Genomic DNA, 12,766 nt, shown 5'->3' with positions numbered 1-12,766 from the left:
AGAGAGATACGAGACATTGTAAAGGGACCTAAGCAAGGTTGGTGGGTGCGTGTGAAAGAGAGAGAGAGAGAGAGAGAGAGAGAGAGAGAGAGAGAGAGAGAGAGATAAGAGTCATTGTCAAGGTAACTAAGCAAGGTTGGGTTGTGTGTGTGTGTGTGTGTGTGTGAGAGAGAGAGAGAGAGAGAGAGAGAGAGAGAGAGATTGTAAAGAGCAACTAATGAGCACAGGTTTGTAAAGGCAAGCAAGGTTGGTGTGAGAGAGAGAGAGAGAGAGAGAGAGAGAGAGAGAGAGAGAGAGAGAGATGAGACATTGTAAAGGCAACTAAGCAAGGTTGTGTGTGTGTGTGTGAGAGAGAGAGAGAGAGAGAGAGAGAGAGAGAGAGATATTAGACAAAGAAAGGCAACTAGGGATACAAGGTTGGTGTGTGGAGAGAGAGAGAGAGAGAGAGAGTTCTAAAGAGTAACATAAGCAAGGTTATTGTATGGTGTAATGTATTGGGAAATGTACTCTTAATAATTTCTGAAATTGAGGAAGAGTAATTACTGAAACAAAACATAATCAAGAAAGGGAGATAACAGGTTACATGCACGTTTTTAAATTCATCATCGTTTCTCAGGTTACATTCTTTAAATGCTTTTGTATGGGGGGTAATGCATTGGGTAAATGTACTCTAAATAATTTCTGAAATTGTAGGAAAAGTAATTACTGAAACAAAACATAATCAAGCAAAACATTGTATCCTTTCAGTTCCTGATGATATATTTTTTCAAAGATATATATATATATCGTTATATAGGTTAAATTCATTATTCCCCCAGTATATAGTTATATAATGTATATACATATATATATATATATATATATATATATATATATATATATATATATATATATATATATATATATATATATATATATATATATATATATATGAGTGAGTATTTTGAATGGAATGAAAAGGAAAAATGTGCGAAAATTTAACATCATCAATTTTCAACATCTTTTAAAGCGTATCAGCCATTATATTACTTATTCTCGTCTATTCATGGCAACACACAATGTTTTTTTTTTTATGTGGATCAGGAACCTATTACCAGTGACATTCACCACTAATGGCTTTTGAGAACAAACAGAATAATGAATGACTTTTGCTTGGCATTGTATTACCAAGTCACACATGCCCTTGTATTTATTTCCCATTGCGCTCTAATCATCTAATGCATACAGAGCACCATGTGAGGTGCACTGGCGGCACAAACCCCCTTCCACGGAGTGTAAACAGCGTATATAAAGGAGAACATAAGTAAATCTTAGTTTAACCAGACCACTGAGCTGTTTAACAGCTCTCCTAGAGAGGGCTGGCCCGAAGGATCAGACTTATTTTGCTTGGCTAAGAACCAACCGGTTACCTAGCAACGGGACCTACAGCTTATTGTGGAATCCGAACTACATTATGACGAGAAATGAATTTCTATCACCAGGAATAAATTCCTCTAATTCTTCATTGGCCGGTCGGCGAGTCGAACGCTGGGCCAACAACGTGCTAGCCGGGAGCTCTACCCACGCCACCAATGAAGAACTGAGGCGAACATAGATTTTCCAACAGTAGAGAGTAGAAAATGCGAGATCTTCCTTCCAAACATCAAACAGAAAACATCAGTAAAGCAGAATGATAGAGACTGGGTTTAAGCAATAAGGGAATCCATATAAATATCTATTAATTCACTAAAACCATGATAATCCAAACATCATTGATTTTGGTGCCTCATATTACAAAGATGAAATGATCGTACATTAATTGATCCAATTAGGGGTCTGGCTTGAATCCTCTGTTTAAGGAAATTGGTAGGGGTAGCTTGGAGAAAATGGCATACATATTACCTTTTTACGTGGAAAGATTTCTAGAATTCATTTGAATAACTGTGCATTATCGAACATTTTAATCACAACGGAGTAAAGACGATTACATGTGCTTAGTTTAAATGAATGTCCTGGACTAAGGCTAGGGATTATCTCATATTAGTATTATCTCATATTTCATCCGGCTGAGATTTGGGACGTCATACCGTCGTAGTATCCTTATTTAGAACTATAGCATAAAAAAAAGTTCAAATTATGAATTTCATGCTTCTTTTGGTTATAAAAATTAAATATTTCATTATATGCTCAAGATGAATAGTTAGCAATTTCAAAATTCAATTTCTCTCTAAAAAAAAAAAAATTAATAATAATCCAGTGCATTCCAGTTCAAACTTTATGTTGAAGCTATCAGACAAACCACTTGACATGCTTCACTCCTACCGGTACGCCAAGGCTATTGCATTGCACATACATACACGCATACATACACACATTCAATTAGATATTCATACTGGATTCCCACTTATCTGTAGGTGGTATCTACCGCCATGTTATCTATTATTACCAGCCATGCATCAGAATGGATATATATATATATATATATATATATATATATATATATATATATATATATATATATATATATATATATATATATATATATATATATATATATATATATATATATTAAATACCACGAAGGAAGGAAAGAGAAACGACGGACTGGTACTAGGCCTTTCGACTTACTGTCCTTTACTTAGCAATATTCATCACGTTCCATATTTTCGTGATCTAGTTATACACACACACACACACACACACATATATATATATATATATATATATATATATATATATATATATATATATATATATATATATATATATATACATATATATATATATATATATATATATATATATATATATATATATATATATATATATATATATATATATATATATATATATATATATCATGGCAGTAGATACCACCTACAAATACGTGGGAATCCAGTATGAATATCTATATGTTAAGTTAAGTATACCTTAGTTTACCCAGACCACTGAGCTGATTTACAGCTTTCCTAGGGCTGGCCGGAAGGATTAGATTTATTTTACGTGGCTAAGAACCAGTTGGTTACCTAGCAACGGGATTTACACCTTATTGTGGAACCCGACCCACATTATAACGAGAAATTAATTCCTATCACCAGAAATAAATTTCTCTAATTCTTCATTGGCCGGTCGGAGAATCGAACGCGGCCCCAGCAGAGTGCTATCCGAGAACGAAACCAACCCGGCCAATGAGGAACTATATCTATATGTATGTATGTATGTGCCTTGCAACAGACTTCACTTACCTGTAGGAGTGAAGTATGTCAAGTGTCGTATCAGACAGCTTCCACATAACGTTTGAATAGGATTATTTTCTTCTTCTTTTTTTTATAGAGAGAGAGAGAAATTGAATTTTGGCGTTGCTAACTATTCATCTTGAGCATATAATGAAATGTTTAATGTTAAATTCATAACCTGAGACACTTCTTTTTATTCTGCAATTCTAAATAGAGAATATGCGACGGTATTATGTCACAGATCTTAGGCAGATGAAATATGGCATAATACTTGGTCTTAATGATAGAACTGGAATCCAGAACTTTCATTTTTAACTCTGAATTTATAATTATCTTTTTCTCCTTTGTGATTTAGAGGTTAAATCATTTATATAATATACAATATATGTATTATACATGCATATATATATATATATATATATATATATATATATATATATATATATATATATATATATATATATATTATATATAGGAATTTCTGAAATTAAACGTAAGGTTCCAAGTTAAATACTTCACAGTTTGTAACCCAGACCATAAAATGTAATCACGGTTACATTCAGTAAAGATGAGGTAATTCAGGTTTTAGTTACGTCATCATTACATCTCAGTGTGCTAAAACTGTTCCGTTTCACTTGGTTCGTCATTCTATGTGTATTTTCAAAATATTCTAATATTTTGCATCTGAACGGATCGAGATGAAACAAATAATATTGCCTGATTCAATATCTTGATGGAATGAGGTTTATTAATAGAAAGAGCTACCGTCATATTTTTCCCGTTGTCATTTTGACAATCATAACTTCATTGTAGGATCGTAATAGGTATCAGCTTACGTTGATTTCTTTAGCAGGGTAGCTGTTTTATCTTTTACCTATGAGATAACTTTTAACCGAATATACACGTATGCATATATATATACAGTATATATATGTGTATATATATGTGTGTGTGTATGTATATGTGTGTATATACATACACACACATATATATATACATATATATATATAATATATGTATGTACGTATATATATATATATATATATATATATATATGTACATACATATATTATATATATATATGTATATATATATATATATATATATATATATATATATATATATATATATATATATATATATATATATATATATAAGCTGCACGTATAGAAATACACATACTGTATATGTATGTCTGTGTCTGTGTCTACGTGTATGTGTTTGTGTTTGTGTGTGTGTGTGTTTCCTCAAGAATATTTATGTGAATAACACATAACATCCTACGTTATTCAAAATATATATAACACTAAAGTGAGTTATTAAATCGGAAACATTGAGTGATCATTATTCTTGGTCATCTACTGTCATATTTTACTTTCATAGTATAAATAAGAACAGGGAAATAAAACACCAGACCTTTATAGATTTTATCAATGTATAAACATACATCACCTTTTAACCGGTGAACATTCCGTAATATATTCACGAACATTTGTATACAAAAGTACAGATAACATTATAACAGTCAGTTTTGTATATAATAAAATACACCTCCTTTCAGATATTTTCTGAAAAGGATATTTTTCGATATTGCTAATCTTTATTATATGAAGCATTTTAGACACGAACACTGATAAAAAGAAATGTTGGTTTCTTTCATTTCGAATTCTTTCAGAGAAACCATTTAACATTTTATTTTATGTGGTAGATAAAACATATTTCCAGTTAGAATTCACGCAAACAAACACATCTCATGCAACTGAAACACGGCAACTTTAGTCGAGAGAGACAGTGAGATTGAATTTCAGCATTAGGCTTATTTCCGTTTAATATGTCACTATCATGCCACTTTTACATCGGCATTCCTGTTCGTAGTTCCTTTACACTCCATAGAAGAATGAAAAGACAACGACCAGACGAACACGACGAGGAAAATAACATTTGCGAAATACGATGGAAGTATTCTCGACGTGTCATTGGTCTGCATAGCTGCTGGAGTCTCCCCTTTAAAGGAAAAAAAAAGCATAAAAAACGGAGATTTAGAGATTATTGCAAAAATGAAACCAAGTAACAAGATATTTTTTCGGCTGAGACCGCCGTAAAAATGTAAGAGTGAGAGAGATAACGGGACAATTTAGAAGCGATAAAACCTGAAAAATGGGGTTTCCTCCGGGCAGAGTCTTAGCGAAGGGGAGAAAAAAAGAAAGGTAATTAAGTTACTGTCTGGGGGAACACGCTCTGCGGATGAAAGGTCCGAACATCAATAGATGTTTATGATTGAATAATGAATTTAAAGTCATATACTTAAGTGCGTTTAACAAACCGAGATGATCTTATTAAATTAATGTAATGAATGAGTTGATGCTTATGCATTCAGATGTCTTAACATTGTGAGAAAATATTGTCAAAATAATGTTACTAATTTCATTAACGTAGCAACACATGATAAAATGGGCAATTTATTATAATTATGAAAAAATACAGTGGAATGTACGTACTCAGTAATTATTCCTTTATGTATATTTCTGCCTGTATTTTAAAATTTATTTTTACTCAAATATCTGTCTAAATCATCCAAGTTGATAGATAAAGCCGAATTAGAATAACTTATTTATCCTAAACCTGTCAAGTTAACATAAAGCCAATAGAGAATTTTGGAAAGATGACTTTCTCTTAAATCCTTCAGACACATGGGTATACTGAGCCTCACAGAATTTCAACGTAAGAACGCGTTTTCCAAGGTATTCAAATTAAGAATCACCCATAAAAAGTATAATTAATCACATACTATATTCTGACACTGTAAAGCTGCTTAGTAATATATTAAAACTGAAAAACGTAAACAGGCTGTCACGTGAGAACTTGGTTTCCATTCCAACTCATGTATCACTTTTTTTTCCAGAAGGTATTATTGATACGAGCTTCATGACGCGCACTACACTGCGCTGGAACCCGGCGCTGCCCGTCATGTCTCCCCTACCCTCTTGATCCCCTACTACCCCGCCCTACCGGGGCGGACAAATAGGTTTGCAGGAGGAGGGTGGATGTGTCACGTTTCTCTTAACTTCCCGATCCCCTACCTACCGTGCCTCCACCCGGGGCGGACAAACAGGTTTGCAGGAGGAGGGTGGATGTGTCATGTCTCCCCTAACCTTCCGATCCCCTACCTACCGTGCCTCCACCCTGGGCGGACAAACAGGTTTGCAGGAGGAGGTGGATGTACCATGTCTCCCCTAACCTCCCGATCCCCTACCTACCGTGCCTCCACCCTGGGCGGACAAACAGGTTTGCTGGAGGACGGTGGATGTGGTATGTCTCCCCTACCCACCCGATCCCGTACCTACCCTGTCCCCATCCGGGGCCGTCAAACAAGATCTATCTACTCGGATTTTATCATTATAGGTAGATATTTAATACCAGAACTAACAGTAAGTACCAAACGATTGATTGATTAATTGTTGGTTATCTGGCGTCACAACTACCAGGGTCACTGACGCCGAATACTAAATGTGAAATTGAAAGCCACAAAAAATAGTGCCCTGGAAGAGCAAGATTTCCAATGGTGGTTGAAAATATGTCAGAGAATTTTTCAAGACCAAAGCGGATTTACAGTGTGTGATACACACAAGCCCAATTTTCAAGACATGCCGAAGAAAATATAATGAGGTGTATGAAATCTGTAACTGAGAAGACTATATAAAATGTAAAAATATTTCTCTTTTTACCCAGAAAACTACGGATTTTTAAGGAATAAAATTGTTCAGACCCCAACAATAATTAATTCTCATTCATAAACTGTCATGCAACTGTTATGATATATATATATATATATATATATATATATATATATATATATATATATATATATATATATATATATATATATATATATATATATATATTATATATAATATATATATATATATATATATATATATATATATTTATATATATATATATATATATATATATATATATATATAATATGTTAATTAAGAGTTTTACACTCTAATACAGAACATTAATTGCCCTTACATGATTCCTCGTAATGAAGGTAATGATAATTTTTTCCATCATCCTTGAATTAAAATGTATGAACCAGAAAAAACTATGAAAACCAAAAAGGTTCTATATTTGATATGTACATATATATATATATATATATATATATATATATATATATATATATATATATATATATGTGTGTGTGTGTGTGTGTGTGTGTGTGTGTGTGTGTGTGTATTAGACGGAGCAGAGATGTTACCACTAACTATTCTTTTTTCCTCTCCACACGTTTTTTATATTCCGCTAATGAATCATTTTCAATATTAAAGATTGCAAAATTCGAAATGACAGATATCGTTGGTATGAATGAAGAATGCGCTTCCAGGTTCTTTAAAGTATTAATAAGTTAAAGACTAAGACTTGAAAATTGTGTATAGAAGGTAACTAGAACAGAATATGAATGGAAATCTTATTCTTCTATTATTTCTCAGCCTGTTTTCCGTCACTTTAATTGAATATCCTGATGTAATGATTAAAATAACTGGAAAAATGATCTTACGTTCAGAAACCCAATAATTACTGCATCAAACATATTATATTACTTAGTACTCGTCATACTGCCTAAGAACTTACTTTTACCAAATATATCGTGTGGTATAAGCTGGAATTTGTACATAATTTATTTTCTGGTTTATTTAGACGTAAAACACTTCTTATATACCTTCGCCAAAAACACAAGCATTACTCACACAAAAAATAATTATTTTGATTGCATGCAATAAACAAGCAAAGGCGCATCTAATTCCGTGAAGAGCATGTGAAATGTATCACGAACTTGCTATGTTTTCATCATAGTTCTTAAGAAATTATTTTTACCATTTATACTATATGGCATGAACTGAAATTTTTATATATATATATATATATATATATATATATATATATATATATATATATATATATATATATATATATATATATATATATATGGCTCCTTTGCCAGAAGAGTGACATAACTCAAAAATTGCTATTTTTCAGGAGAAGGATTTTAAAGTTTAAAACTCTCTATACTCTCTATAGTTTAATAGTGACATGTCATGCCCTCTAGCGGTTCGTATTACAAATGCAAATAAGACGTTTTTACCACAATATTAAACAAAGTACGGGCTGTCTGCTAGTATCAATAACTCAAAAACACATTTTTGAATTGTGTCACTCTCCTGGCAAATGAGCATATATATGATATATATATATATATATATATATATATATATATATATATATATATATATATATATATATATATATATATATATATATATATATTTTTTTTTTTTTTTTTTTTTTTGAGGAGCGTGTTCACATAGACCTAAAACATCTCCTACACACCTTTACCAAAAACACCAGCATTACCCACCCAAAGAGAATAGTTTTGATTACAAGCAACAAGCAAGGAAAGGCGCATCTAATTTCTTGAACAGCCTATGAAATGTTTGGGAAGCTCATCATGAGACTTCAAAGGAAGATTCTGTCAATATCCGACAGGAAGTGAACACTTCAACCCCAGCACCCAGAAAAGAGAGCTGTACATTGAAAATCTTTGTAGATTTTACGTTCGTACTAAGTAGAATGACTTGGGGCATTAACAATAACAGGACGGTTTTTAATTCAGTCGTTGCCTGCCATATTTTCATTATGCATTGTAGATTATTTGGTTATTTTTGTTTTTGTTTGGAATATTCTTTTATCTCTTTCCCTTTTTTTAAATGGATTTTAAGTTTTTATTTATTTATTTTTTGTGCTGAGTTATTGATTACTAAGAAAATCTACAGCGGACTTATCCATGTTTAATAATTCCTCTATATTTGAACTGACTCAGTTTTAAATGCATGTAAATCGTAGTGTAAGTGAAGAACATTTATTCAGACCTTTGTTAATTGTTTAAATACACACACACACACACACACACACACACACACACACACACATATATATATATATATATATATATATATATATATATATATATATATATATATATGTGTGTGTGTGTGTGTGTGTGTGTGGAGTGTGTGTATGTGTGTGTTTATGTTTGTGTGTGCGTGCGCGCGATCAAACGTACAAATATATCCTTGTACGGATAAATAATTTTATACACAAAATGTGATTTCTACTTGCAATACCTACCATTAAGTACATGCAACCTCAACGTTGCAGGTTTTGTATTCGAAGGAGCGCAGGAATAGTTCCCTGTGTCCGACGGCTGTGCATTCTGAAAGTAAGAATAATGATAATAATAATACTGAATACTTGATAAATATTAACGTTAAAAAATGGGTATTATTAAAAGCACCTTAAAAAGCTGGGCGTTTAAGATGTATCCTGAAAAGTTTCGATAGACTCTTAACCTTTCCAGAATTTCGTCTCAAGAAGGAGATAAGAGTTTCCGGAAAGTTTAAGAGTTTCCTGTAAGTTTTATAAATGCATCGTCAACACTGGACATTTCAAAGTTCTTTATGTCCTTGCAACAATCATAAAGATAAAAATGGTACGAAGAAAAGCAATAGACCAGACGATTATCAGAACATAAAGAAAAGGTGAAACGAGACGGTTAATGAATGAATAAAAAGATCAAACACACTTGACTGCAATTGCTTGGGAAGGCACACAAGAAGAAAAAATGAGAATCCGGGGGGAAAATGTGAAGGAAACTGAGACCTTTATGAAATGTCCTTGGTGCTTGTGAGCAGGAACTGAGAAAGGAAAAAATGGAGAGACATCCCTGAAGAGATTTCTGTCTCGCGTCGACAGAAGAGGAATTTTGAAAACCTTTGGTTGAAGATGAGACAATGGAGGCAGAATCGCATGAAGCTAGAGATGAATGCTTGCCGAAGGAAATATTGGTGAGTGGGAAGCGAATGGAAAGGTGACTGATGGAACGACTTCTGAAGTTAGGGGATTATAAACGACAAGAGGTTGCATATATGGGTTTGAGAATGTACTGATCATGCTTTGAAGTTTATCCTAATGGTTAAAATGTTCTCAAGGGCTGGCTTAGAGGAATAGTCACTTTTCCTTTTTAAATGGGAATGTTACTGAGGTATACAGACTCGTTTGTTAACACCAAATATATAAGTCACAAGGAGATTGTTAGTGAATAATACGTTGTCTTCTATTCAGAAAAATAAATATAAAAATGAAGCACCGTATTGATAACGATAAGATTTTTAGGCATGTGGCCTTGCTTAATATACTTTGGAACTTGTATGAAATTATAATATTATAAGCAAAATCAGAAATCAGAAATGCTTTAGAAGTAGGGATGTGGTATGATGGGGGTGGGGGGTGTCTTATTTTATAATTGCAGTGGGTTTTTTAAAAAGAAAAGAAGATATGGATTAAATTGATATGAAAAAGTTATTGGAGAGGTATATAGAAGATAACGGCCATTATTGCACGATATATCTTTTGTTTTATAATTGATACAAATATAAAGTAAAAGCTCGTGAAATAAGCAGCCATTAAATTTAGTTCTGTCCTTTTTTTTCGCGACGGATATGAAATAATTCAGGTCAAATCTGAATATTTGGTTTACAAGAAGTACATATGTTTACAGCTATCAAAAACATACAGATGTAAGCATAAATGAATACTTACACAAACACACACACACACACACACACACAACACACACACACACACACACACACACATATATATATATATATATATATATATATATATATATATATATATATATATATATATATATATATATATATTGTATATATATTATATGTGTGTGCGTGAGTGCATCGGTTGTGTACCAACCTAAATATTTACACACACGCATGCGCAAAGCATGTGCGTGTTCAGAAAAATTTCCAATTAAAAACAACGAGATGAACACTTTACCTGAATGAGGAGGTAGCCAGTTGTCGTTTTTCCTCTCTCCGTTAGTAAGGTAATGCCTCCTCGTGGAGAGTCATATTCAAGGGTCTGGAAACAAAGAGGGTAATGAAAGGATTTAAGAAATTCAGGAGGCTACTTGAAGATTATGTTCCCCGGAAATGAAATTTACGAGTGGCTTGTCTTCAAATGTAGATCTCGAGTGGTACGTAATAAACTTCTCTTTAAGGAGGCTGGAATCATCAAGTATTAGATTTTTTCCTGTTCATAAACAGTACAATTTATCTTCCATGTTACATCTTCAATATTCCGACGCAAGAAATTAGTTTAAGCCTAATATTCTTTATCTATATGCTATAAACAGCTCCTGAAAAATATAAATAGCATTTGTAGTTCAAAAATCTAGATTCTAATGTCTTGATGTATATCCTAATGAAGTTACGTACAGATTTATAGTAATGTTTCAGAAAGCAAGTTATTTTTAACGTCAAACTTGGAGAGAGAGAGAGAGAGAAAGGGGGGGGGGATCTGATGATGCTATAATCGTCCCAACAGAAATGAGAAAGAAGAACAGAGTACTGCACAGCAGTTTTTTAATACCCTGAGGACAAGCGAAGTTAGTGCCCATAAAAGGTATCGATACCAAATATACCCAAGTCTCAGAACGATCCTCTTGATTATTTCTCGCTGAATAAAATAGTAAACTATAAAGGGTAAAAGTTTTTCTCTCCCTCCTGGAAATGAAATATCGATGTTTCAATGCAGATGAGAGAAGAAGGGTTGAGGCGGTTCAGATGGAGTTTTTGTGTATTACATGTGGCGTAAGAGGGAATAAAAGGGTGAGGAGAAATGTGCAGATATCTAAAAGAAGTGATAAAAACGGTTGGTAAATGTGAAAGAATATAGTGCCATAACGTGGGAAGATTGGAGAACGTAAGGCTGGTGGAAAGAGCGTGTCATAAAACGTCAAGAAAGGAGGAAGGAAGGAAGGCCAAGAAAATGATAGGAAGATGACGTAAGAGGTTTAAAAAAACGGTCTGAGTATTCAGGAGGAACGTGAGTGCCCTCAAGACTAAGGTGGCTGGAGCATCTAGGTATGGAAAGTGTTTGACGTGCTGGTAGTGAGGCTCATTTGTGGATGCATGATATGGTTAGTGTTGTGAAAGTTTTTGCACTTGGGTTCGTCCATGATTCAGCAGGTTAGGTATGAAAGGGCAGTGATTTTGTGTGTGTGTGTGTGTGAGTGTGCGTGTAAGCGTGTATTTGTGTGTGTGTTTGGAAAAATTCCTGCAATGGGAAGCAGATTAATTTTGAATATATCTATATATAGTATATATATATATATATATATATATATATATATATATATATATATATATATATATATATATATATATATATCTTCTTCTTCTTCTTTTAACGTGCTTTTATATTTTTGTATATGCCTTCTTTTGAAGGACTTTTTGATTTGGCTTTTATATGATATATAAAAATATATATATATGTATATATACGCCCTTTCTTATATATAGTTATATATATATATATATATATATTTATAACATCCATTTGCTTTTAAGCAAATATATTGATTACATATATAATCCCGGGATATATGCCTATCTGATATATGCGGG

At 32.7% G+C, this 12,766-nt stretch overlaps 1 protein-coding gene across 1 annotated transcript in view; it reads right to left on the bottom strand.

Moving 5' to 3' along the window:
• Window positions 1-4,638: 4,638 nt before the first annotated feature.
• The window catches only part of LOC136850720 (zwei Ig domain protein zig-8-like), a 45,723-nt gene continuing 37,595 nt past the window's right edge, over window positions 4,639-12,766 (bottom strand). Inside the window, exons 5-7 of the mRNA XM_067124592.1 lie at window positions 11,136-11,219; window positions 9,408-9,492; window positions 4,639-5,219 (exon numbers count right to left, since the gene is read on the bottom strand). Coding sequence (XP_066980693.1) covers window positions 5,056-5,219; window positions 9,408-9,492; window positions 11,136-11,219 — 333 coding nt within the window. The 3' untranslated portion in view covers window positions 4,639-5,055. The remainder of the gene's footprint in view (window positions 5,220-9,407; window positions 9,493-11,135; window positions 11,220-12,766) is intronic.

Source organism: Macrobrachium rosenbergii, chromosome 22, assembly GCF_040412425.1.
Source record: "Macrobrachium rosenbergii isolate ZJJX-2024 chromosome 22, ASM4041242v1, whole genome shotgun sequence".
Classification (NCBI taxonomy): domain Eukaryota; kingdom Metazoa; phylum Arthropoda; class Malacostraca; order Decapoda; family Palaemonidae; genus Macrobrachium; species Macrobrachium rosenbergii.
The sequence above is the reverse complement of the archived record's forward strand: the minus strand, read 5'-3'. Positions and strand labels throughout refer to the sequence as shown.